Here is a 22,369-nt window from a genome sequence, read left to right on the forward strand (position 1 = left end):
AAGCTGGAAAAGTGGTTACAGCGTCACTACAAAATTGTTTGTTTTGAAAGACCAGCTAGTAAGTGAGTCTGGGGCATGTGTTAAAGCCTGTAATAGAGCCTTGCATGATGAGTGCCAGCATCTGTGGCATCGTCGTTTGGGGCATGCCAATTTCCGCAGTATTGCAAAAATGCCAGAATTAAGTAAGGGAATTAAAATGAAAAAATGCTCAGTTTTTCTAGACTGCAATACCTGCAAGGAGTCTAAAAGTAAGCGAGGGTCTTATCCTGAAAGTACTAGAATTAGCAAGAGGCCATTTGCTTTAGTACATTCAGACCTTTGTGGGCCATTTGCAGAGTCTGAAGGAGGAGCAAAGTTTTTTTTGGTTCTTGTGGATGATTATAGCCGATATACTTAGGTATACTTGTTAAAACACAAAAGTGAAACTGGTCAACTGATTAAGAATTGGGTCAACTATATAGAAAGGCAGTTTCCCTACAAAGTTGCCCAATTGCAGAGTGACTGTGGAGGCGAGTTCATGTCAGAAGCCCTCCAGGTCTGGTTGAAAAAGCATGGTATTAGTCACTGTAAATCGTGTCCTTTTTCGCCTGAAGAAAATTCAGTTGCAGAACGCAAGATAAGGTCTTTGCAAACAATGCTAGATTCTATGCTATGTGATTCTGGCTTATCCAGGAAGTATTTGGGGGAAGGAATTCTGTGTGCTAACTACAGAACAGATTGTTTCATTCTACCATAAATAATACCCCCCCCCTTTTTTTCTTTTTTTTTTGCTTTATGGAAAAAAACCCTTTTTGGACCATGTTAAAACTTTTGGTTGCTGGGCTTGGGTTCACATCCCAAAAGGACAGAGGAGGAAAGGAGAGCCCAAGGCAAAGAGATTTAGGTTTGTTGGCTATCAAACTTGGTCAAAGGGGTATCGTTTTGCACTAGGGCATGGCAGAGTTGTGATATCAAGACATGCAGAGTTTTGTGAGCAAGATGGTTGGGTTTGTTTACATGGGAATTCAGAAGTTGTTTTATCTTCTGATGATACAGATAAATTTGTGAAATCTGAGGAAGAAAGGTCACAAATTAAAGAAAGTTCTGAAAGAAACGGTGGTGAGGACTCACAGGATGAGGGTCCCAGTACACAATCTCCTAAAGCTGAACCAATTTCTCCTGAGCAGGATGAATCAGAAGGGGAAGATAGTTCAGAGGGGGAGAGTGTTCAAGTTAGAAGATCACAAAGAAGCAATAAGGGGGTACCGCCAGAAAGGTTTACTATACAAGAAGTTAAAACTGTTGCTGTGAAGAAAAAACCTTGTGATTATGAGGAGGTTTTAAAGTTACCACACCAGGAAATAGTAAGGTGGAAAAATGCAATGAAAGCAGAAATGAAATCTTTAGCAGAACACAATGTGTTTACCATTGAGCCATTGCCAGAAGGAAAAAAGGCAGTGGGCTTTAGATGGGTGTATAAAATAAAACACTTGGCAGATGGTGGTGTTAAGTACAAAGCTAGGCTGGTAGCACAAGGCTTTACTCAAAGAAAAGGTGAAAGCTTTGATGAAACCTTTTCTCCTACTGCAAGGAGTGAAAGTGTACATTTATTGCTAGCTCTTGCAGCACAACGTGGGTTTAAGGTAAATCATTTTGATATTGAAACAACTTATCTTAACGCAAATCTGCAAGAAGAAATTTTTATGAATCAAGCGCCAGGTTTTGAGGCAGGAGAACAGAATTCTGTATATAGGCTGAACAAAGCAATTCATGGGCTCAAACAGTCAGCCAGAAATTGGAACGAGTGTCTTGATAATGCTTTAAAAAATCTTGGCTTTAAAAGAAGCTTAGCTGATAACTGCTTGTATACTAAAGGAAAGGGTGTTAAACAAGAATTATGTCTGCCTTATGTTGATGATTTGCTTTACTCTACAAAAAGTGACAAGCAAGTGGAAAAGTTTGCAGAACAACTAAGAAAGGAATTTAAAGTAAGAGATTTGGGTCCAGTAAAAAATTATCTCGGTCTAGAAATTCAAAGAACAAATGATGGAAGTTTTTTGTTGAGTCAAAAAGATAAAATAATGGAGTTACTTGAAAGAAACAATATGCAAAACTGCAAGGGAGTAAAAACCCCAATGGAAATAGGTTTTCTCAAGGATGAAGGCGAATGCACAGAACCTGTAAATCCTGAAATGTACCATTCAGTAGTTGGAAGTTTACTATACATTTCATTGTGGAGCAGACCAGATTTGAGTTATGCAGTTGGAATACTGAGCAGACTAGTAAGCTGTCCCACAGAAAATGCCTGGAAAGGTTTAAAAACGTATTTTCCGGTATTTAAAGCAAACACTTGATTATTGTTTAAGACTACCATCTTCAGGGTCTACAAAATTGCAGTGGTACGTTGACAGCGATTGGGCCAACCTGCCTGATAGAAAATCAATTTCTGGAATGGTATTTCAATTTGGGGATTCCTTGATAGGTTGGAAATCCAAAAAGCAAGGTATTGTGGCCACATCTTCAACAGAGGCTGAATACTGTGCTTTATCAGAGTTGTGTAATGAAATAAAATTTTATGTTCAGATCCTCAAGGATTTAGATATACAATGTGATTATCCAGTTCAAATATGGGAAGTCAATCAAGCTGTAATAACTTTGGCTGGGTCTGAGCAGTTTAGAAACAAATCCAAACATTTAGAAATTAAATTTCAAAATGTGGCTGAAAATGTGAAGCAAAACCTGATAATGCTGAAGTATTGTGAGAGTATGCAAAATGTGGCTGATGTATTTACAAAAGCACTAACTTTTGAGAAACATGCACAACTAGTGACAAAATTAGGAATTGTTGTGTGTGATGTGTAAATATGTTCTATATATGTTTAAAGTATTGTTGTTTCTGTTTCTGGTTGATTGAGAGAGGGTGTTAGGGGACATTCGGCACAGAAACATGTGTATACCTTTAAGAAGTTTCTGGGATTAATTGGCTGCAGCTGGCCGTTGCTATAAAAGAAAAAGCTGAGTTTTGTGGCCTGCCTGCAGGAATAACACCCACCAGAGTTTGTTTATTGTTTTGTAATAAAGTCTTCGTTTTAGTTTGGGTTTTTACACCTATGTCTCCTGGAGTCACTCTGTCCTCTGCCACCGGCTGGAAATCCCCCTCCAACACTCCGCAAGGTGGTGAATGCTTCCCTCTGTGAGGGAACCTTCCCAAACCCACTGAAAGAGGCGGTTATTAAACTGCTTCTTTAAAAAAACATCTATGGATCCAGCCAATATAGCCAACTATCGCCCAGTCTCAAATCTTCCATTCTTGGGCAAGGTGATTGAGCAGGTGGTTGCGGAACAACTCTAGGCATGCCTGGCGGATGCGGATCATTTTAATCCCTTCCAATAAGGATTCAGCCCTAAACGGCCTTGGCCCAGTATACCTGAAGGAGCGTCTCCACCCCCTTCATTCAACCCAAGGTCCAGCTCCGAGGGCTTTTGGTGGTTTCCTCGCTGCGAGATGTTAGGTTACAGGGAAGCAGGCAGAGGGCCTTCTCAGTAGTGGTGCCCACCCTTTGGAACGTCCTTCCATCAGATGTCAAGGAAATAAACAACTATCTGACTTTTAGAAGACAGGCTGAATGCAGCCCTGTTTAGGGAAGTTTTTAATGTCTGTTGTTTTATTGTATTTTTAATATTTTGTTGGAAGCTGGCTGGGGAGAGTTGGAAAAGTGGCTGGGGAAACCCAGCCAGATAGGCAGGGTATAAATAATAAATTATTATTATTATATGGCTCAAAAAGGGTCCCCTAAAGGCACTTAAAATTTTAATATAATAATGAAAGAGGGAGGAACTTATAGCTTCAATTTCAGCAAACCAGGCACAATTTCATGAACTATCACTTTCCTTATTAGTCATCTCTTGAAAACCAAAAAGTTCTAGATGCTTTCACTTTTCCCTGTAAGGTGTGGTGCTATTTTATGTGACAATGAAGTACACACCTTGAACTTGACATGTAGGACATGGCCCCAGAAGGCACCACACTTCTTAGGGGTAATCCCTAACAGGGATGAGTTAAGGATGAATGTTGAGTAAGGATGAATGGGGATTTTGGGGGCACTGCCTCTGCTACTCACCCTGTCTCACCACTTGCAGCAAACAGAACAGCTGCCAGGAGGATGAAGGCTTGCTCAGCAAGCAACATTCCTGCAGCAGGAATGTTATTGCCTCTCCCAGTGTTGCTGCATTCTCTCTCCCTCCTCCCAAACTGGCTGGGCACAAATAACAACAGGAACAACAGGAGGATTGACTTTAGGAGCACTGGGTCAAGAGCATCTAGCCTGGTGCCTCCCCTGGTTTACAATTTTGTCTGGGTGGGGAGAGACTGGATTGCAACAGCTGTGTGGCTGCATTTTCCCAACTGCTGTCAATCAGAGAGCAATCAGCGAACAGCCATATCAGAGCATTGACAAGGTAGATGGCCTCTCTTCATGGCCTCTTGTGTGCTGAGCTACACATTACACACAAGGGTACAATGGTAGTCTGTTACACGTGTGATCCTGGACTCAGCTGTGTGCAGCCAATACTCATGTATGTCCATATACCCACTGCTGAGAGAAGCAAAGTGGCTGTCCAACGAGGCCTTACAAATAGCGGGGGAGAGTAGGCAAGCAAAATGCGAGGGAGATAGTGAAAGATACAGGAAATTGAATTCAGATTTCCAAAAAATAGCAAGGAGAGACAAGAAGGCCTTCTTAAACAAGCAATGCAAAGAAATAGAGGAAAACAACAGAATGGGAAGAACCAGAGATCTGTTCAAGAAAATTGGAGATATGAAAGGAACATTTCGTACAAAGATTACCATAATAAAGGACAAAAGTGGTAAGGACCTAACAGAAGCAGAAGACATCAAGAAGAGGTGGCAAGAATACACAGAGGAATTATACTAGAAAGATATGGATGGCTCGTACACCCCAGGTAGTGTGGTTGCTGACCTTGAGCCAGACATCCTGGAGAGTGAAGTCAAATGGGCCTAGAAAGCACTGCAAATAGCAAGGTCAGTGGAAGTGATGGTATTCCAGCTGAATTATTTAAAATTTTAAAAGACAATGCTGTTAAGGTGCTACACTCAATATGCCAGCAAGTTTGGAAAACTCAGCAGTGGCCAGAGGATTGGAGAAGATCAGTCTACATTCCAATTCCAAAGAAGGGCAGTACCAAAGAATGCTCCAACTACCGCACAATTGCACTCATTTCACATGCTAGCAAGGTTATGCTTAAAATTCTACAAGGAAGGCTCAAGCAGTATGTGGACCGAAGTGCAACTCCCAGAAGTGCAAGCTGGATTTAGAAGAGGCAGAGGAACCAGAGACCAAATTGCAAACATGTGCTGGATTATGGAGAAAGCTAGAGAGTTCCAGAAAAACATCTATTTCTGCTTCATTGACTATGCAAAACCCTTTGACTGTGTCGACCACAGCAAACTATGGCAAGTTCTTAAAGAAATGGGAGTGCCTGATCACCTCATCTGTCTCCTGAGAAATCTCTACGAACTGGAGATGGAACAACTGATTGGTTCAAAATTGGGAAAGGAGTACGACAAGGCTGTATATTGTCTCCCTGCTTATTTAACTTATATGCAGAATTCATCATGTGAAAGGCTGGGCTGGATGAATCCCTAGCTGGAATTAAGATTGCTGGAAGAAATATCAACAACCTCAGATATGCAGATGACACAACCTTGATGGGAGAAAGTGAGGAGGAATTAAAGAACCTTTTAATGAGGGTGAAAGAGGACAGCGCAAAATATGGTCTGAAGCTCAACATCAAAAAAAACGAAGATTATGGCAACTGGTCCCATCACCTCCTGGCAAATAGAAGGGGGGAAATGGAGGCAGTGAGAGATTTTACCTTCTTGGGCTCCATGATCACTGCAGATGGTGACAGTAGCCACGAAATTAAAATACGCCTTCTTCTTGGGAGAAAAGTTTGACCAAACTGTGGGAGGCAGTGGAAGACAGAAGTGCCTGGTGTGCTCTGGTCCATGGGGTCACGAAGAGTCGGACACGACTAAACGACTAAACAACAACAACATGTTAATCTTTAGGTCAGATGTGGGTATGCCCAAATGTGGGATATGCCCAAATGCCTTTCAGGAAGCTGGAAGTTCCAGGGTCACCAAAGTTCATCATGGAGGGTCTGTTATGTCAATCTTATACCCATGCCACGATCTACAGGGATAAACCATATCATAAGTTCAGATTTATTTATTTTTTAAAGTGATATTTATTAAGATTTTCAGGATTACAGAAAAGAAGAAAAAATAGAAAACAGCACTACAATACATAAAAAGAGGGGGGGAAATACATAAAAACAAAAACAGCAATACAACAACAAAAAAGGGGGGAAAAACAAAAAAAAGACACAAATCCCATATTGCATATATTTAACTTCCATTTGCTTGTTTCATTGACCTCCTCACACCTCCCTTTTTGTATTCTAGTTTAATTAGTAATTTCAGCAAATTCTTTCCATCTTTCTCAATTTTTATTGACTAATTTATCGTAACAATTTAACCTATTAATTAACTCAGCAAGTCCTTCCCATCTTTCCCCATAATCTGTTATTCAATTTGCCTTAATTTATTTAACCTTATCTTACCATAAAATACCTTAAAGCTTGAAACTTAATACTTATTTATACTTAACTCCTTACATCATTTCTACTAAAGCCAGATAGTTTCATTCCAACATTTTCCCTAATATTCATTAATTTTACCCTAATTCTCTAAATAAGAATTTTTCTTTATAAATTTTCTTCCAATCTTCATCCAACGTCTCTTCTTCCTGGTCTCGGGTTATGTCAGTCCTTAATGTCCATTCCATCTAGTCCATCAACCTGGTAATCTTATATCCGAGGCTCTTAAGTCTCTTCCATGTCCCTTCTGCAGATCTTCTTCTTCTTGTATATACCTACACTTTTCCTTGTCTTTTGTTGGTCTCTTTCTTAATTTCTTTCCTTTCTCATTGAGGAGTAGGTCTCTGGGAGATTCCAGCCCAAAATTATCTCCATCTCCCTTCATCAGACCGGCCCATTCCCCACAGTCCCACTCCCCACAATCATCAGTATAATCCAAAAGATATTTGAACGTATATTTCAAAGTCTCTCCGAAGTTAAGAGCCACCTCAGCTCCAGACTCCCCCTGGCCCACTCCAACTTCAATCTTCAAAACCAACGGCTTATGCTCCTGCAGGGCCTCGGGTCTCTCCATTTGTATTGATTGAGGTGCAACCGCAACCTCCTCCATTATCTTCTGCTCATGCACTTGCCCAGTCGATACAGGTTCCTGAATTGGTCCCTGAATTTCTGTATCAGTATTCCCTGCTTGTCCGCAGTTACTGACCACAACAGTCGTCAAATCCATTTTCTCATTCATCAAGTCCATCTTCTCATGCATGTGTTCCAACAAAGCACTTGTCTTGCATAAAGCAAGCACCAAAACTTCCTCCCAGCACATTTTTAATCAAGGTCAGAGGACTGGTCCCACGATCTTAATCTCCCAGCTGTAAAGTCCCCAAGTAGACTGCAGCAACAATTTAACAAGCTCCCTCTAGAGGAGGCAATTTCTATTTGTATCCATCTTTTTAAGGCGAGTCCAACAAAGGAAAGTTACTTTCATTTTTCAGACCTTCTGGTCCCTCTTTTGGATAAAAAGCTGCTTCAGAAGTGGAGTGATTGCAAGTGGAGATGTGGCAAGGAATGGGTGCATCACCTTTGCCCCATTTCCCTGCTCCAACTCTGCCCCTAGAAGTTATTTACTAAAGTTCTGTAAACTTCTAAACATGTGTTTAACCTGCTCATCCCCAAAGTATTTTTTATCCACAAACCAAAACAAAAAGGCAGCCCTGAGACATCTTATCACTTTATTCTACATACTTGCAGTTTGCTCCTAGACAAGAGTCCTATTCACCAATTATTGTAGTCGTCTGGTTCAGCATAGGGGATGACTATGCATCAGGTAGCCTCATCTCCTAGTCTTTGAGTGTACAGCATTACTACTATCTGTAGTGATGGAGCATTTTGACCAACACAGAACCAAGAATATCTGTCAACAAGAATTTTAGTAGTTAAGATGAATATTCTTCCCAAAATGGTGTTCTCATTCCAAACATTACTGGTGATAAGTAAATTGTTTCAAACATTGGAAGAAAGACATGATGAACTTTATCTGGGGTGGGAAGAAACCATGTATTCTAATGGATGTGAAGGAAAGTGGTGGTTTTGCTCTACCAACCTTTACTTCTATTACAAGGCAGCATGTTGCTGCAGGTTGAAGGACTGGATGGAATTTAAAAATAATAATCTATTAGACTTAGACTGGTTCTACCTGCAGTTTGGATGCCACGCATTCCTGTGTTACAATAAAGCTATAGTACGTCTTTTTCAGCGATCTGTTCAAGTGTCTTCAAAGTCCATGACACCTTTGGTAAAGACCAATTGGAGCACTCAAGTTCTTAAGCCATGTGAGCAGAAAAAGATTTTACCTAGTTTGGATGAGAAGCAAAGATCTTGAGGGGAAAACTCAAAGATGGCTATCACCCATTGAAGCGGTATTAGTAAAGAAGAAAAATAGGGGGGTGGGGACCTGCTGCACACTATCAAGAAATTATAGAATTTGAAGAAGGAAAAGCTAAATTAAAATATCAAATAATGGATTACAGACTGATTCCAATATCACCAATTGATTGAGAAATTTAAAAAAGAAAAAGGATTCTCTGAAGAAGGTTCAGAATTTGAAAAAGTAGGAAGGAATGAAAAATTAATTTGCAGAAATTACAAAATATTGCTAGAATGGGAGACAATGGATGAGATGATAAAGGTAACTATGACACACTGGCCATAATATAGAAATAGAAGTGTGGGAGATACCATGAAAAACAACACTGAACTTCTCGGCATGCTATATTCTAAAGGAAAATATGCCCCCCCCCAAATGATTTGTAGATTGTATTTGACCCCTAGTAATTTAGTGAAAGGGGACGCGGGTGGTGCTGTGTGTTAAACCACAGAGTCTAGGACTTGCCAATCAGGAGGTTGGCGGTTCGAATCCCCGCGACGGGGTGAGCTCCCATTGCTCGGCCCCTGCACCTGTCAACCTAGCAGTTCGAAAGCACATCAAAAGGCAAGTAGATAAATAGGTACCGCTCCAGCAGGAAGGTAAACGGCATTTCTGTGCGCTGCTCTGGTTCGCCAGAAGCAGCTTAGTTCTGCTGGCCACATGATCTGGAAGCTGTATGCCGGCTCCGTCGGTCAATAAAGCGAGATGAGCGTTGCAACCCCAGAGTCGGCCACGAGTGAACCAAATGGTATGGGGTCCCTTTACCTTTACTTTTAAAGTAATGAAAATGTACAAAAAAGGATCCAAATTATGTTGGAAATACCAAGAGACAGAGGGGATCTTCATTCATATGTGGTGGTCCTGTAAACAGGCTAAAGAGTATTGCAAAATGATCTATACAGAATTTTTAAAAGATGCTATGGCTGACCGCCAAATAACTGGAGGGTTTTTTTAACTAAGCATAACTAATGGAGATATCCCTAAAAAGACACTTAGCCTCTTCCTTTATGCAACCACAGTGGACAGGATGTTATATGCTCAGAAATGGAAGAACAAAAAAAAAATTCCAAAGAAAGAAGAATGGCAATATAAATTGATCGATTATGCAGTACTTGCAAAGATGACAGCAAGGTTAAGGGTCCAAGATGACAGAAGGATATGGGTAGAGTGGGGACTTTTTGACAATTATTTAAAAAGATACAATAAACAAATTTCCAAGTAGGGTTAGAAATATGAGCAGCAGTTTAAAAGAGTGTTAAATGTATAGAATGATTTGGGTGGCATTAAAAGGATATGCAGCAAAAAAAATGAATAAATAAATAAATAACCATGGAGGAGTGGAGGTGAAAGTCTTTTGATATGAGATTAACAAAAGAAACTGAAAAATGTGTATATTAAGTCTGTGGGCTCAAAAAAGACTTTGGGGGTGAGGACAAGTGTTTGAAACTTTACAGGGAAGCAAACATAAGGTCTTGTGTTTTCCCAAAAGGCACTTGCTTTTCATCATGTTGACTGTCTTGCTGAGATCAAACCATAGCCTTTAACTTTTAAGTGACAAAAACAAAGCAAGAACAGAAAATGATGTACAGTGAAGTGGGTGATATAAGTAAAAAAACAAACACTGCTCCTTTTCCCTTGTGGAATACCCAAGAGCCCATATAGAGTCCTTTTGTAGAGTCCTATCGGTCAATAACATAAAAATAACAGACCAACCAGAGAATATTGAGAAGTAAAGCAGCTAGTAAGCCTGATCTTTATTGACTGTTGCCACAGGGTGCTCTCCCACACGCAGGAGAGAGGAGGAGGACCCCAAACAATGGCACGCAAGGCCTTATATATCCATTTTGAAATTCCCTGCCCTGGAGCTCCAGACCACCCCTCCATACATACATTACAGAAGGGGTGTAGCCCAAGACCACCCCCCACAAATATCATACCTACATTACAGAAAAGACAGTCTACAACAGAAATTTGAAAGTTGTTGTTTTTCCTGGTAGTCTGGCCATTCCTTTGAGATGGCAATTACCTAATTCCTGAGACAATGGGAAGTTTTTTTCACCTCCTCCCTCCTTCACAACTGGATGGCTGAGGGTGCTTTGTGACTAACAGAGTTGTGACTGGAGCAGCAGCTGGGAAAAGCATGATATACCATGATATAGATCAGCCTCAACATTTCACAAACAGTAGGCAGTGAAGTAAAGAGTGCTTGGAGGAGGCAAGGAAGCTCTGGGTAAATGGTTTGCGAATTGTTTTCTAGAAGCATACCAGGTTCCTCACTGTCAACTTCAGTAATGGTAAGCAAGCATCCTTGTTAGAGGCTGGTGGTTGCAAAGTGGCTGGTCAGGTGTACCCCATTGTTGGTCTTCTATTGATAGAAGAGAAGGTACAGCAACTTGTGGCCCACCTTTCCACACTTTGAGCTGCTGGGCAAGATGCCGAATTTCTAGGCAGAGTGGACTGTGCTGAAATAGCAATACAGGTGGGGTGCCCCTACAGAGGAGGAGGATTGCCCATTGCAGGTTGATCTGAAAGTGGAGGATACTGACATCAGTACCTTGTTGTGGTCAGATCACTTCCTGTTGAAATTTCAGCTTTCAGCACCTTTTCTCCTCTGCAGAGGCAGGAGACCTATAAGGTTGGTCTGCCTCGGAGGCTGATGGATCCAATGGGATTCCTGATAGTTCTGGTGGATTTTCTGACTGATTTAACTGACACTCCTGTCAAAGCCCTGGGCCAACCTCTGGAACATCAGAATGGCTTGGGCAGTTGACATGATTGCCCCTGAGCACCCTCTCCCACTTCATGAAGCCCATTTAGCTCTCTAGTATACTCCAGAGCTTAGGGCAAGGAAACAAGCTGGGAGATGGTTTGAATGCAAGTAAATTCCAGTTGAATTCAATTGAACACTGGGGGCAGCTCATCATCAAGCCTCCCTAGTGTCAGTTGAAGGCAGTGCCTCCAGTGTATTTTTATTGTGCTGTCCAGTAGAGCTTTTCTGTCTGGCCCAAAGGAGGTGACAGAACCAATGGTAGTTCACTGTGACTTGTTTGCAAAGCATTTTGAGGATAAAATTTCTTGTATCTGCTGGGACATTGACTACACAGATGAATCTTGAGAGGTGTCCAGAGCACTGTCTACTCCTGTTATATCGGATGAGTTTCAGTTAGTAAGGCTCAAGGATGTGCTTGGATCAGTCAGGGTGACCACTTGCCCCCCCCCCCCCTTGGCTGATAAAAACTAGCAGGGAGGGGACAGCTGGCTGGGCTTGGGAAATGATTCACACCTCCTGGCAAGAGAGGGTGCTCCCTGCCTGGTTGAAGGAGGCAGTGGCAAAACCCTCCCTGAATTTGGAAAAACTTAGTACCGTAATTTTGAGCCAGTTGCAAAGCTTCCCTTCTTGGGCAAAGTTCTTGAGTGGGTGTATGCAGATCAAATCCATTGCTCTTGGAGGAAACTGATTTTCTAGATCCATTGGGGTTTAGGCCTGGTTTTAGTGCAAAGACTGCTTTGGTCGCTCTGTAGGATTACCTCTCTCAGGAAAGAGACATGGGAAATATGTCCCTGTGAATTTTCCTCAACCTTTTGGCAGCTTTCCATGCCGTTGACCATGGTATCCTTCTGGGGCAGCTGCCCTAGTTGAGGGTAGGTGCACTGGTGGAGGAAGTTGGGTGTGAGTGTGCCGTGCACACCAGGTGTCAGCCATGAGGGCAGGTGACATCCCCTCCCCACCTCCCGCTCGCTGTGCAGGCGGTGAGCCACTAGGGACGATGCTGCCACGGGTGGCTAGCGGCTCCCTCCCGCGCAGCAGGCGGCTAGGGAAGCTCGCCACACGGGTGGCAAGCAGCGCCCCCCCCCACTCACTGCGTGGGCAGCAGGCAGCTAGGGGCGTTCTCTGTGTGGGTGGCTATTCCCACTCCCACAGCTTGCTGGTAGATGCCACTGTCTTGCAGTGGTTCCAGTCCTACTTGGATGGTAGTTTCCAGAAGATGTTTAAAGAGTTGAAGGAAGAATGGTCCAAACACAGTTTCAAAACTGGTCTGAGCAATGTGCACAAAGCAGAGTGTGCATTCCAGCAGAGAATGTACCATTTTGGCCCAAATATAAGCCACAGCCGCAAATAAGCCTCACTTTAAAAATTCGGGGGGGGGGGGTGGTTAAAAAGACAATAACCAAATATAAGCCACTCACTCAAAATTGGGTTACAGGGTGAAAGTTATCAAGGCAAATTGCTATTCAATTGCTAAAGTTCTGGAGGCACTCACAGCACTCACACCCGTAAATGGCAAATGAACAGTCCCAAGCTCACAAATTGGCAATAAAACATTTTTTGTTCCATTTCACCGTATGTCTGTTTCAGCAGTAATATCATAAAATCCAATTTTTGCAAGGTCATTAATTTAAGCCACACTTTAACTTTTCACGGTCGGAATTTGGAAAAAAATAGTGAGGCCAATACGGTACAAAGGTTGCTCGATCTGTTCTCATATCACAGCCTCTGCATCACACACAAATTATTCTCTATCAGGGCAAAATACAGAGTGTCCAAGAGACATCAAATGTCAGGTCACTGACACCAGCTGGACTTGATTGTTAGCAGAGGCAGGACTGGGTTGGAGACTCTTCTTTCTTGCCTCACCTACACAACTGGCATCACTGCACATTCAGTTCTCTGCACAAGAGATTTGTGATGCAGTAAGCTCCCATAGCTTATTGCTTCTGGACACACCTTAGTGAGAAACATGTTTGTCTAGATTTCTAAAACTTAACACTGTTATTAACCAGGGAGTTCAGCACATGCTTAAACGCATTGCTGCTTTTTAATCTGATTTTAATCTGTTGTTTTATTCTGTTGCTAATTATATACTATTTTAGATTTTAGGCTTACACATTGCTATAGTTTTATGTTTTACTGCCTCCTTTGTGGTGTAAACTACCCAGAAAACTATTGTTGTTGGGTGGTATTTGAATAGAAACAAAATAATTCTTTCTGATCAAAAGCAGTGAAACTTCAAAGTTTCTCATTAATTTCTGATTATGTATTTTATGAGAGGGAAGCTTTATGGGAGAAAGTAAGTGATGCATCTTGGGCATACTTTATCCCATTTATGTTAAACTTTCCAGAGCACATATTCAAATCCAAACACAGTTACAAGGGGATAAGTATCATTGTACCTCCATCCTTTAGGAGACAACTCCTGTTTCCTGTTCTCTAACCAGTTATTAACTGTCCACTAAGTCTGTGCTCTCCCTTAAAACAAAGCATTCCAGTTTGCATTCTGCAGTATACTTGGAATCCTGTATTGCTGTCATCTGTAAGTACTGACATTGTCATTATTCTTGGAGTAACTTTTCCAAAAAGCATAGTTAAGATGACCAGAATATGTATAGAAAGGAGGATTTCAATCTCCAGCCCTAGGTTTACTGTAAGAAGTAGTTCAGCTGTTTTTGCCTGAGAACAGAATCTTGGGTTGCACATGAATCTCTGGTGTCACCCTAATAGAACTTGACCTGAAAGTGAATTTCTAGATTCCTAACACTATTATGAACATCTCAGTGCTCAATCCCTTCCCTCAGCGCAACCCAGTGGAAGGTACAACTAGGAAAAGAACAAATGTGGATAAGCAGTAGTTAATTTACAGTGAAATTTTAGATCTTACAGGACAGGAACAAAAACTGAGAAATGAAGAAATCTGGTTATGGTTTGGCTGCAGATACATCAGATTAATGAATTGTTTTAGATTGACAGGAAAAATGGCTTTGCAGAACAAAAGTCTCAGTTTACCTATCAGATACAAATATAAAAGTATTGTCCTGTAAATAATTAAGGAATATTGGGAAATTATATATAATGAATTAGAAAAGATACTTTAAAAAGCTTTTCCCAAAACACCTGATATTTTCCTCTTGGGGATGGTAACAATGGAGGTCCCCCCTCAAAGAGGTTATCACTGTATGCCACTGCTGCAGCTAGAACCTTATTGGCACAAAGGTGGAGAACTGTCAGGCAGCAGAGGAACCAACCCTCACAACCGGTTGCCAGGAACGAATAAAACAAGGAAAAGTCCTTACCATCTGCTTTTTATTCAATATATTCAGAGAGAGGCTTGGAATGCAGCCTCTTAGAATAATGGCATTCTTCCAATTGACTCTTTACCCCCTTTTTCACTCGCATCGTCATTCGTCATCCACATCACCTCCTCTGTGGGTACTGACAAGTGCCCTCTGTCCTTGAGACTCCCCTGTGTGAGTGCCTAAGGGCCCTGATCCTGCCACTCACCACCTGGCCCAGGGCGGGGCCTGACAGGCCTCATAAGGACTGCTGTTGCTGCCCAGGAGGACTCCCCTGCATGAGTGCCTAAGGGCCCCGCTCCTGCCACTCACCACCTAGCTCAGGGCAGGGCCTGACAGGCCTCATAAGGACAGTTGCTGCTACTGCTGCTGCTGTCCAGGAGGACTCAGAGGGGTGCAGAGTTCTTTTTAAAATGTTTTAACATTTTCTTTTTCCCTTTTGAATTTTTTTGTGGGGGGGTGGGGATGGGATGGATGTTTGGTTGGGCTTGGGAATTTGTTTGATTTTGATGTAGTTGTAATTTTTACAGTTTTTTGTTTGTATTGTTTGATTGTTGTTATTTTTTTAAAGGTTTTATTTTGTTCTTAAGGGGAGGGGTCAGGGCTGCCGGGGAGTGGGTCCCAACCAACAAAATGGCTGGGGCATGTTCCACGGGGGGGGGGGGGATGCACTGGGACAATGGATCTCAGTGATCACGGGTAGGAGGAGGAGTTACGCTAAGACCAGACCATGTCATTACAGAGGAGGCAGGTTTAGTCGTTGTTTGAGGACTATCCCTGCCTCCGGGTCTGCTCCTGACTGGATGGATACTAGAATCAGCAAGGGATACCCACATGACCTGAAGGTGCTGCAGTGCAATGCCAGGTCAATGATTCATAAGACCACTGCCATCCATGACTTGATCATGGATGGAGGACTTGACCTGGCATGTGTAACAGAGACTTGGTTGGATGAAGCAGATGGGCCTGTCCTTTCCACTGCTTTTCCACCAGGTTTCTCTTATGCACAGCAACCCAGGCCTTGTGGGCGGGGAGGGGGGGTTGCAGTGATTTTTAGGAAGTCATTAGTTTGCACCAGGCATTCTATTGGGAAGACCCAGTTCTCTGAGTGCACGTTCTGGATGTTGGGCAATAGGGGCAGTACAGGATTCCTTTTGGTGTACTGACCTCCCTGCTGCATCAAGGATTCCCTGTCCAAGCTGCTTCAGGTCGTGGCTGATGTTCTCCTGGAGACACCTAGTTTGGTTGTCCTAGGGGATTTTAACATCCATGCTGCCACGACCTTACAAGGGGCTGCTCAGGACTCAGGAAAGCATGCCCTCCATGGGGCTGTCCCTGAATAAGTTTGGCCCAACCCATAGCCGTGGACATGCCTTGGACCTGGTGTTTACCTCTATGGATGTTGGTGATTTGACACTAAGTAAAAGCGAAACGAAAGAAGTGCCATGGTCAGACCACTTCCTGGTCCAACTTGACTTCTCTGTGACCCTTCCCCTCTGCAGGGAGGTGGGACCGATTCAGATGGTCCACCCCCGCCACTTAATGGATCCAAATGGTTTCCAGAGAGTGATAGGGGATGTTTTATCCCATGTTGATGGCCTTTCAGCTGATTCCCTGGTGGCCCACTGGAATGTGGAGTTAACCAGGGCTATTGACCGCCTGGCTCCGAAGTGCCCTCTCTGATTGCATGGAGTCCAGACAGCCCCGTGGTTTTCCACGGATCTGAGGGCAATGAAACAATCGCTGAGACGGCTAGAGCGCCGGTGGTGGATAACTCATTCTGAATCTGACTGGACATGGGTTAGAGCTCAATGTCGAGCCTACCAAGTGGCAGTAGCGATGGCGAAGAAGACTTTGTTCACCGCCTCTATTGCATCTGCAGAAAACAGCAGCAGGAGACTTTTTCAGGTGGTTCGCAATTTAGTAGAACCACCAGTACGGGCCACATGATGTCCTGCAATGATTTTGCAAAGTTTTTTGCAGATAAAGTCACTCAAATTCAGGAAGAGGTAGACTCTACCGTGGGAGCAGGGCTGGGCGAGAATCAAGTTGCGTGGGATCAGTTCCAATCTGTTACCACCGAGGATGTGGACAGTCTGCTTGGACGAGTGAAAACAACCACCTGTCTCCTTGATCCTTGGCCATCCTGGCTTATAAAAGCTAGCCGGGAAGGGCTGGGCTTTGCGGGGTGGCAAATGCTTCTTTCTGTGAGGGAGCCTTCCCAGACCCGCTGAAAGAGGCGGTTATTAAACCGCTTCATTAAAAATCATCTTTAGATGCTGCCAATATGGCCAACTATCGCCCAGTCTCAAATCTTCCATTATTGAGAAAGGTGATTGAGCAAGTGGTTGCTGAACAACTCCAAGCCTGCCTGGAAGAAGCGGACCATTTGGATCCCTTCCAGTCGGGATTCAGGCCTCATCATGGGACTGAAACTGCCTTGGTCACACTGGTCGATTATCTCCGGCGCGCTAGGGACAAAGGTGAGAGCTGTTTCCTAATTCTGCTGGATCTCTCAGCGGCTTTTGACACCATCAACCATAACATCCTTCTGGAACGTCTAGAGGGGCTGGGAGCTGGGGGCACTGTTATATAGTGGTTCCGCTCCTTCCTCGTGGGCCATGTTCAGAAAGTGGGGGGGGGGTGAGTGTTCAGACCCGTGTTCAGACTTGTGGGGTGCCTCAGGGTTCTGTCCTCTCCCCCATGCTTTTCAAAAATCTACATGCAGCCGCTGGGAGAGATCATGAGGGGGTTTGGGCTGGGTTTTCATCAGTATGCAGATGATACCCAGTTCTACCTCTCTTTCAAATCGGAACCAGTGAAGGCGGTGAAGGTCCCTGTGTGAGTGTCTGGAGGCAGTTAGGGGATGGATGGCGGCTAACAGATTGAGGTTGAATCCTGACAAGACAGAAATACTGCTTTTGGGGGACAGGAGATGGGCAGGTGTGGAGGACTCCCTGGTCCTGAATGGGGTAACTGTGCCCCTGAAGGACCAGGTGTGCAGGCTGGGAGTCATTCTGGACTCACAGCTGTCCATGGAGGCATAGGTCAAATCTGTATCCAGGGCAGCTGTTTATCAGCTCCATGTGGTACACAGGCTAAGACCCTGTCTGCCCATGGACTGCCTCACCAGAGTGGTGCATGCTCTGTTTATCTCTCGGTTAGAATACTGCAATGTGCTCGGAAACTACAACTAATCCAGAATGTGGCAGCTAGACTGGTGACTGGAAGCGGCCCCCAAGACCATATAACACTGGTCTTGAAAGACCTACACTGGCTCCCAGTACGTTTCCAAGCACAATTAAATGTGTTGGTGCTGACCTTTAAAGCCCTAAATGGCCTCGGTCCAGTACACCTGAAGGAGTGTCTCCATCTCCATCGTTCTGCCTGGACACTGAGGTCCAGCGCCAAGGGCCTTCTGGTGGTTCCCTTGCTGCGAGAAGCCAAGTTACAGGGAACCAGGCAGAGGGCCTTCTCGGTAGTGGCGCCCGCCCTGTGGAACGCCCTCCCACCAGATGTCAAAGAGAAAAATAACTACCAAACCTTTAGAAGACATCTAAAGGCAGCCCTGTTTAGGGAAGCTTTTAATGTTTAATAGGTTATTGTGTTTTAGAGTTTTGTTGGAAGCCGCCCAGAGGGACTAGGGAAACCCAGCCAGATGGGCGGGGTCTAAATAATAAATTATTATTATTATTATTATTATTATTATTATTATTATTATTTGCTCCCCTACTTTCAAGGCTCGCCAGGTTCTGGGAGATGGTGGGTCTGGAATGCTTTCTAGTCATAATGTGTCAGCCAGCTGCTCTGGACCTGCCTCCTCCTCCTCCTCCTCCTCCTCTTCCTCCTCCTCCTCCTCTCCCATTATTTCCCAACTTTCCCCCTCATCTTCCTCTGAGCTGTGACCCTCCCTCAAACTCCTGTTATAATTCTTCTCTGGAAGGGTCAGGCTGGGGAGGTGGTCTCCACTATTCCTCCTTTGCCCAGTCCCTGACAAGAACAAGTCTAGTACCCACCAAAGAATGGCAGTGTAAAATGTTTGAATACAGTGGTACCTCAGGTTACATACACTTCAGGTTACAGACTCCACTAACCCAGAAATAGTACCTCGGGTTAAGAACTTTGCTTCAGGATGAGAACAGAAATCGTGCTCCGGCGGCGGCGGCACAGTGGCAGCAGGAGGCCCCATTAGCTAAACTGGTGCTTCAGGTTAAGAACAGTTTCAGGTTAAGAACACACCTCCAGAACGAATTAAGTTCTTAACCCAAGATACCACTGTATCTGACAAACAGTTAAATATGCTCTCCGTTCCTGTTTTTGAAAATGCAAATAATTTTTATTTTTTAAAACAAAAACACCATTCCCTCAGCAAAACGCAAATGTAGGAATGGGGCACGCCCAAATGGGTTGCCAAACAATGTGACAGTTCAGCTTCTTCAGGTTGTAGAGAGAGGTCACATAACAGCAAGATCCTGCTTCACAGAAACCAGCTCTGGTACCAAGACAACAGAGTCTAGGGGTGATGGGAAATGAATATTGTGACGCACACAAGTTTTGTAAGACAGAGAGACAGAACAGAAGGTTTGCTTCTCTTTAAAGTAGTCTTTGTTTAGAAGCAACACTACTTGGGCAGCAACCAGTAAGGCCCATTTTTCAACCTAAAAATTTCTAAAGCCATTTATACCTACATGGCTTCATTCCATGTGTATCTAAGTTAATGCAGCATGACTGAGCAGGTGTTATTATTGCTTGCTTAACTCTGTTGCTCTGTTGTAATACTAATGAAAGGAGTGGGAAGTCTGAGTGTGCTTGCCTCTCCGTGTAGCTAGATACCCAAGACTGTGATCTCTTACTAATGGGAATGCTCTCCTGTGCAAGGGCTAGGAGTTTGTTAGCAGAGGGTTTTGAAAATAATGGAGCACAGAGGGGAAAATGTAAGAAATGAGGATATTTCCAGGTACTATAATTATGTCTTGTACCAAGGGTAATTCAATTGCAAGAATATTTAAGTGCAATAGGCCTTTGGCTATTTAAACAATCTGTGGCCTTTTAAACTGTGAAGGTATTGTTTTTGTTCATTACTATGGTATGTATGTTTGTGTTTTTATACTGTAAATCACCCTGTGATCCTCAGATGAAGGGAAGAAGTTTCTGGCAGCAAGTGGAATGGTCTCCCTCTGGAGGTGGTGGACTCTCCTTCCTTGGAGGTGTTTAAGCAGAAGTTGGATGGCCATCTGTCATAGATGATGTAGTTGAGATTCCTGCATTGTAGGGGTCCCTTCCAAATCAACAATTTTGTGATGCAACTGGCAGGCTGGCTCTGGCTGTGATTTAATGGCTTAATGAGGGTGTAATCAGTGTAAGAATCTTGCATATATTGTGTTTGGCAATGAAGGTGCTCAGCCCTTATTAAAATGAGATTAAAGCCTCTGTGATTGGGGCAGGTAGCAATAACTTCATTGACGTGGACTGATGTAACCTCTGCAGGCGTGGATTTAGGTGGATGCCTGTCTTGTGGTTCTGTTGAAGCCCTGATTGGCTTGTGGAATGGGGGAAACGACCAAGTTGATTGACACAGTTGTCCTCAAATTACCTAGTTTAACTGGAATAGCTCAAACTCCTAGGTTTTGGGGGGAGCTGGGATTGATGATGCCTTCAGGAGAATGATTAGAGATTGTGAAAGATTGGAATACATCTAAGTCTGGGCTAGGACTCAATCATTTATTTATTTATATTGAATGTGTATATATATCACTTTATTACCTGTTTCACACTTTCAGTATGTATGTCTTCTGAGGTTTTTGATGCATACAAGCAGAATAAAAAGATTGGAATTTGGTTCGTATGTCTTCTGTATTAAATCTTTTCTTGTTTCTTTCAGTTTCTTTTAAGAGTTAAAATTTTATTCCTCGTTTATGTTCTTCCTCAATTTATTTGCCAGAATTGTTGGATTTTTATTTTCAAATTCATAAAATGATTGATTTAATGATTGATTCACCTGAAAATTTAACAGTATTTAAATAGATATTAAGAGATATACATCTTTCTCTTTTTTATTTTGTGGGGGTAAAAGGATCAACACTTGATTTGTGCTGATGTTCTAATTCATATATTGTTGTTTAGTCGTGTCTGACTCTTTGTGACCCCATGGACCAGTCTTCCACTGCCTCCCGCAGTTTGGTCAGACTCATATTTGTAGCTTCGAGGACACTGTCCAACCATCTCATCCTCTGTCGTCCCCTTCTCCTTGTGCCCTCCATCTTTCCCAACATCAGGGTCTCATCCAGGGAGTCTTCTCTTCTCATGAGGTGGCCAAAGTATTGGAGTCTCAGCTTAAGGATCTGTCCTTCCAGTGACAGATTTTAGTAAACTCGTTCTCTACATTTCTAAGCTGTTTCATTTTGCAGTTTCACTGATCATTGTTAATCTAATTACTAATGTTAAAGTTTCCCAGCAGGAGAGTAAACGCTATTTTTTCAGGGGTTTGGGGTTTTTGGAGCAATACTTGGTTTTGCTTCCAGGTAAAGGGATGTTGGTCAGAAATACAGGACTATGATCAGAAATACACAAGTCATCAATTATAACTAATATAAGGGTGGGGATAAGGTAATCTGAAATTAAAATACTATTTGTTATATAATATATTATATCTGTTGGGGGGGGAGGTATACTGTCATTCATTAGGATGCTGGAATCTAGGAATCAAACTTTGTTTATCAATTAATTGAGAATATGCTGAATTAGAATAAACTGATTTGTTGGATTTGTGTATTTTTTTTATCCAATTGCTTATTAAAAGTAATATTAACCCTCCTCTTACATTAAATACCCCTCTTGAAAAATTATTAACTGAAGCAGTAAATCAGATTTTTAAAGTTATCTGGACATAATTTGGGGCATAAATAGATCCCATCATATACTTCTTATTATACACAGCAGCAAAGAATGTTCAGCAGTTTTTCCTTTCATTGGTTTCTTGCAGACTTATAATTTTTGTACCTTTTTGAATTTTAAGCTAGAACCCAGTCTGTTAATGCTTCATGACAGAATATTGAGGTTAAACATGAGCTTGATAAAATAGCATTCAAAACATATATTAATATACTTGGAAGATATTAGAAACATGGCATATCTCCTAACATAATAATATATGTTGTTCTTACATTGTAACTGCAGTGACTTTTTAATCAAATAACAGGAAAGGCATTATTTACCTAGTCTGTCCTTTATATAGACATTTGTTGGCTCTTCATTTCTGTATATTTTCTGTATATATATATATATATATATATATATATGAATAAAACCATATGTAATGTTTGTTTATAAAAAGCACAAGACAATCCATTGCAGTCAGATAAAAATTAATTGAAGGGAACCCAGCACAATATCATTAAACAGCATGATGCTATATTTATGCTGCAGTTGAGATAGGTAGAGTTTATAATCTGTTTCTTTATTTACACTTCAAGAAGGTTTGGCTTTGAATGGGGAAATACGTGAGTAAACAAGTACTGTACAGGATCATTAAAGACCACTGTTGGTTAAACCACATAGCCTAGGACTTGCCGATCAGAAGGTCGGCAGTTCGAATCCCTGCGACGGGGTGAGCTCCTGTTGCTCGGTCCCTGCTCCTGCCAACCTAGCAGTTTGAAAGCACGTCAAAGTGCAAGTAGATAAACAGGTACCGCTCTGGCGGGAAGGGGAACAGCATTTCCG

The 22,369-nt window shown here is 42.6% G+C and overlaps 1 protein-coding gene across 3 annotated transcripts in view; it reads left to right on the plus strand.

Moving 5' to 3' along the window:
- Nucleotides 1-22,369, plus strand: part of FAR2 (fatty acyl-CoA reductase 2) — a 114,904-nt gene that overhangs the window by 38,037 nt on the left and 54,498 nt on the right. The window contains exon 1 of one of the 3 annotated variants that reach the window (XM_083440824.1): nucleotides 13,832-13,893. The exons of 1 other annotated variant lie outside the window; for it this stretch is intronic. Coding sequence is in view for 1 of the 2 variants with exons in the window: in XM_083440820.1 (XP_083296946.1) it covers nucleotides 19,592-19,607 (16 nt within the window). In the remaining variant the exon portion in view is untranslated. Of the gene's footprint in view, nucleotides 1-13,831; nucleotides 13,894-19,589; nucleotides 19,608-22,369 lie in introns of those variants that run through there. One more of the 3 variants, XM_083440820.1, reaches the window with a different exon arrangement.

Source organism: Podarcis tiliguerta (assembly GCF_965153285.1).
Source record: "Podarcis tiliguerta genome assembly, chromosome: 5".
NCBI classification, from domain to species: Eukaryota; Metazoa; Chordata; class Lepidosauria; order Squamata; family Lacertidae; genus Podarcis; species Podarcis tiliguerta.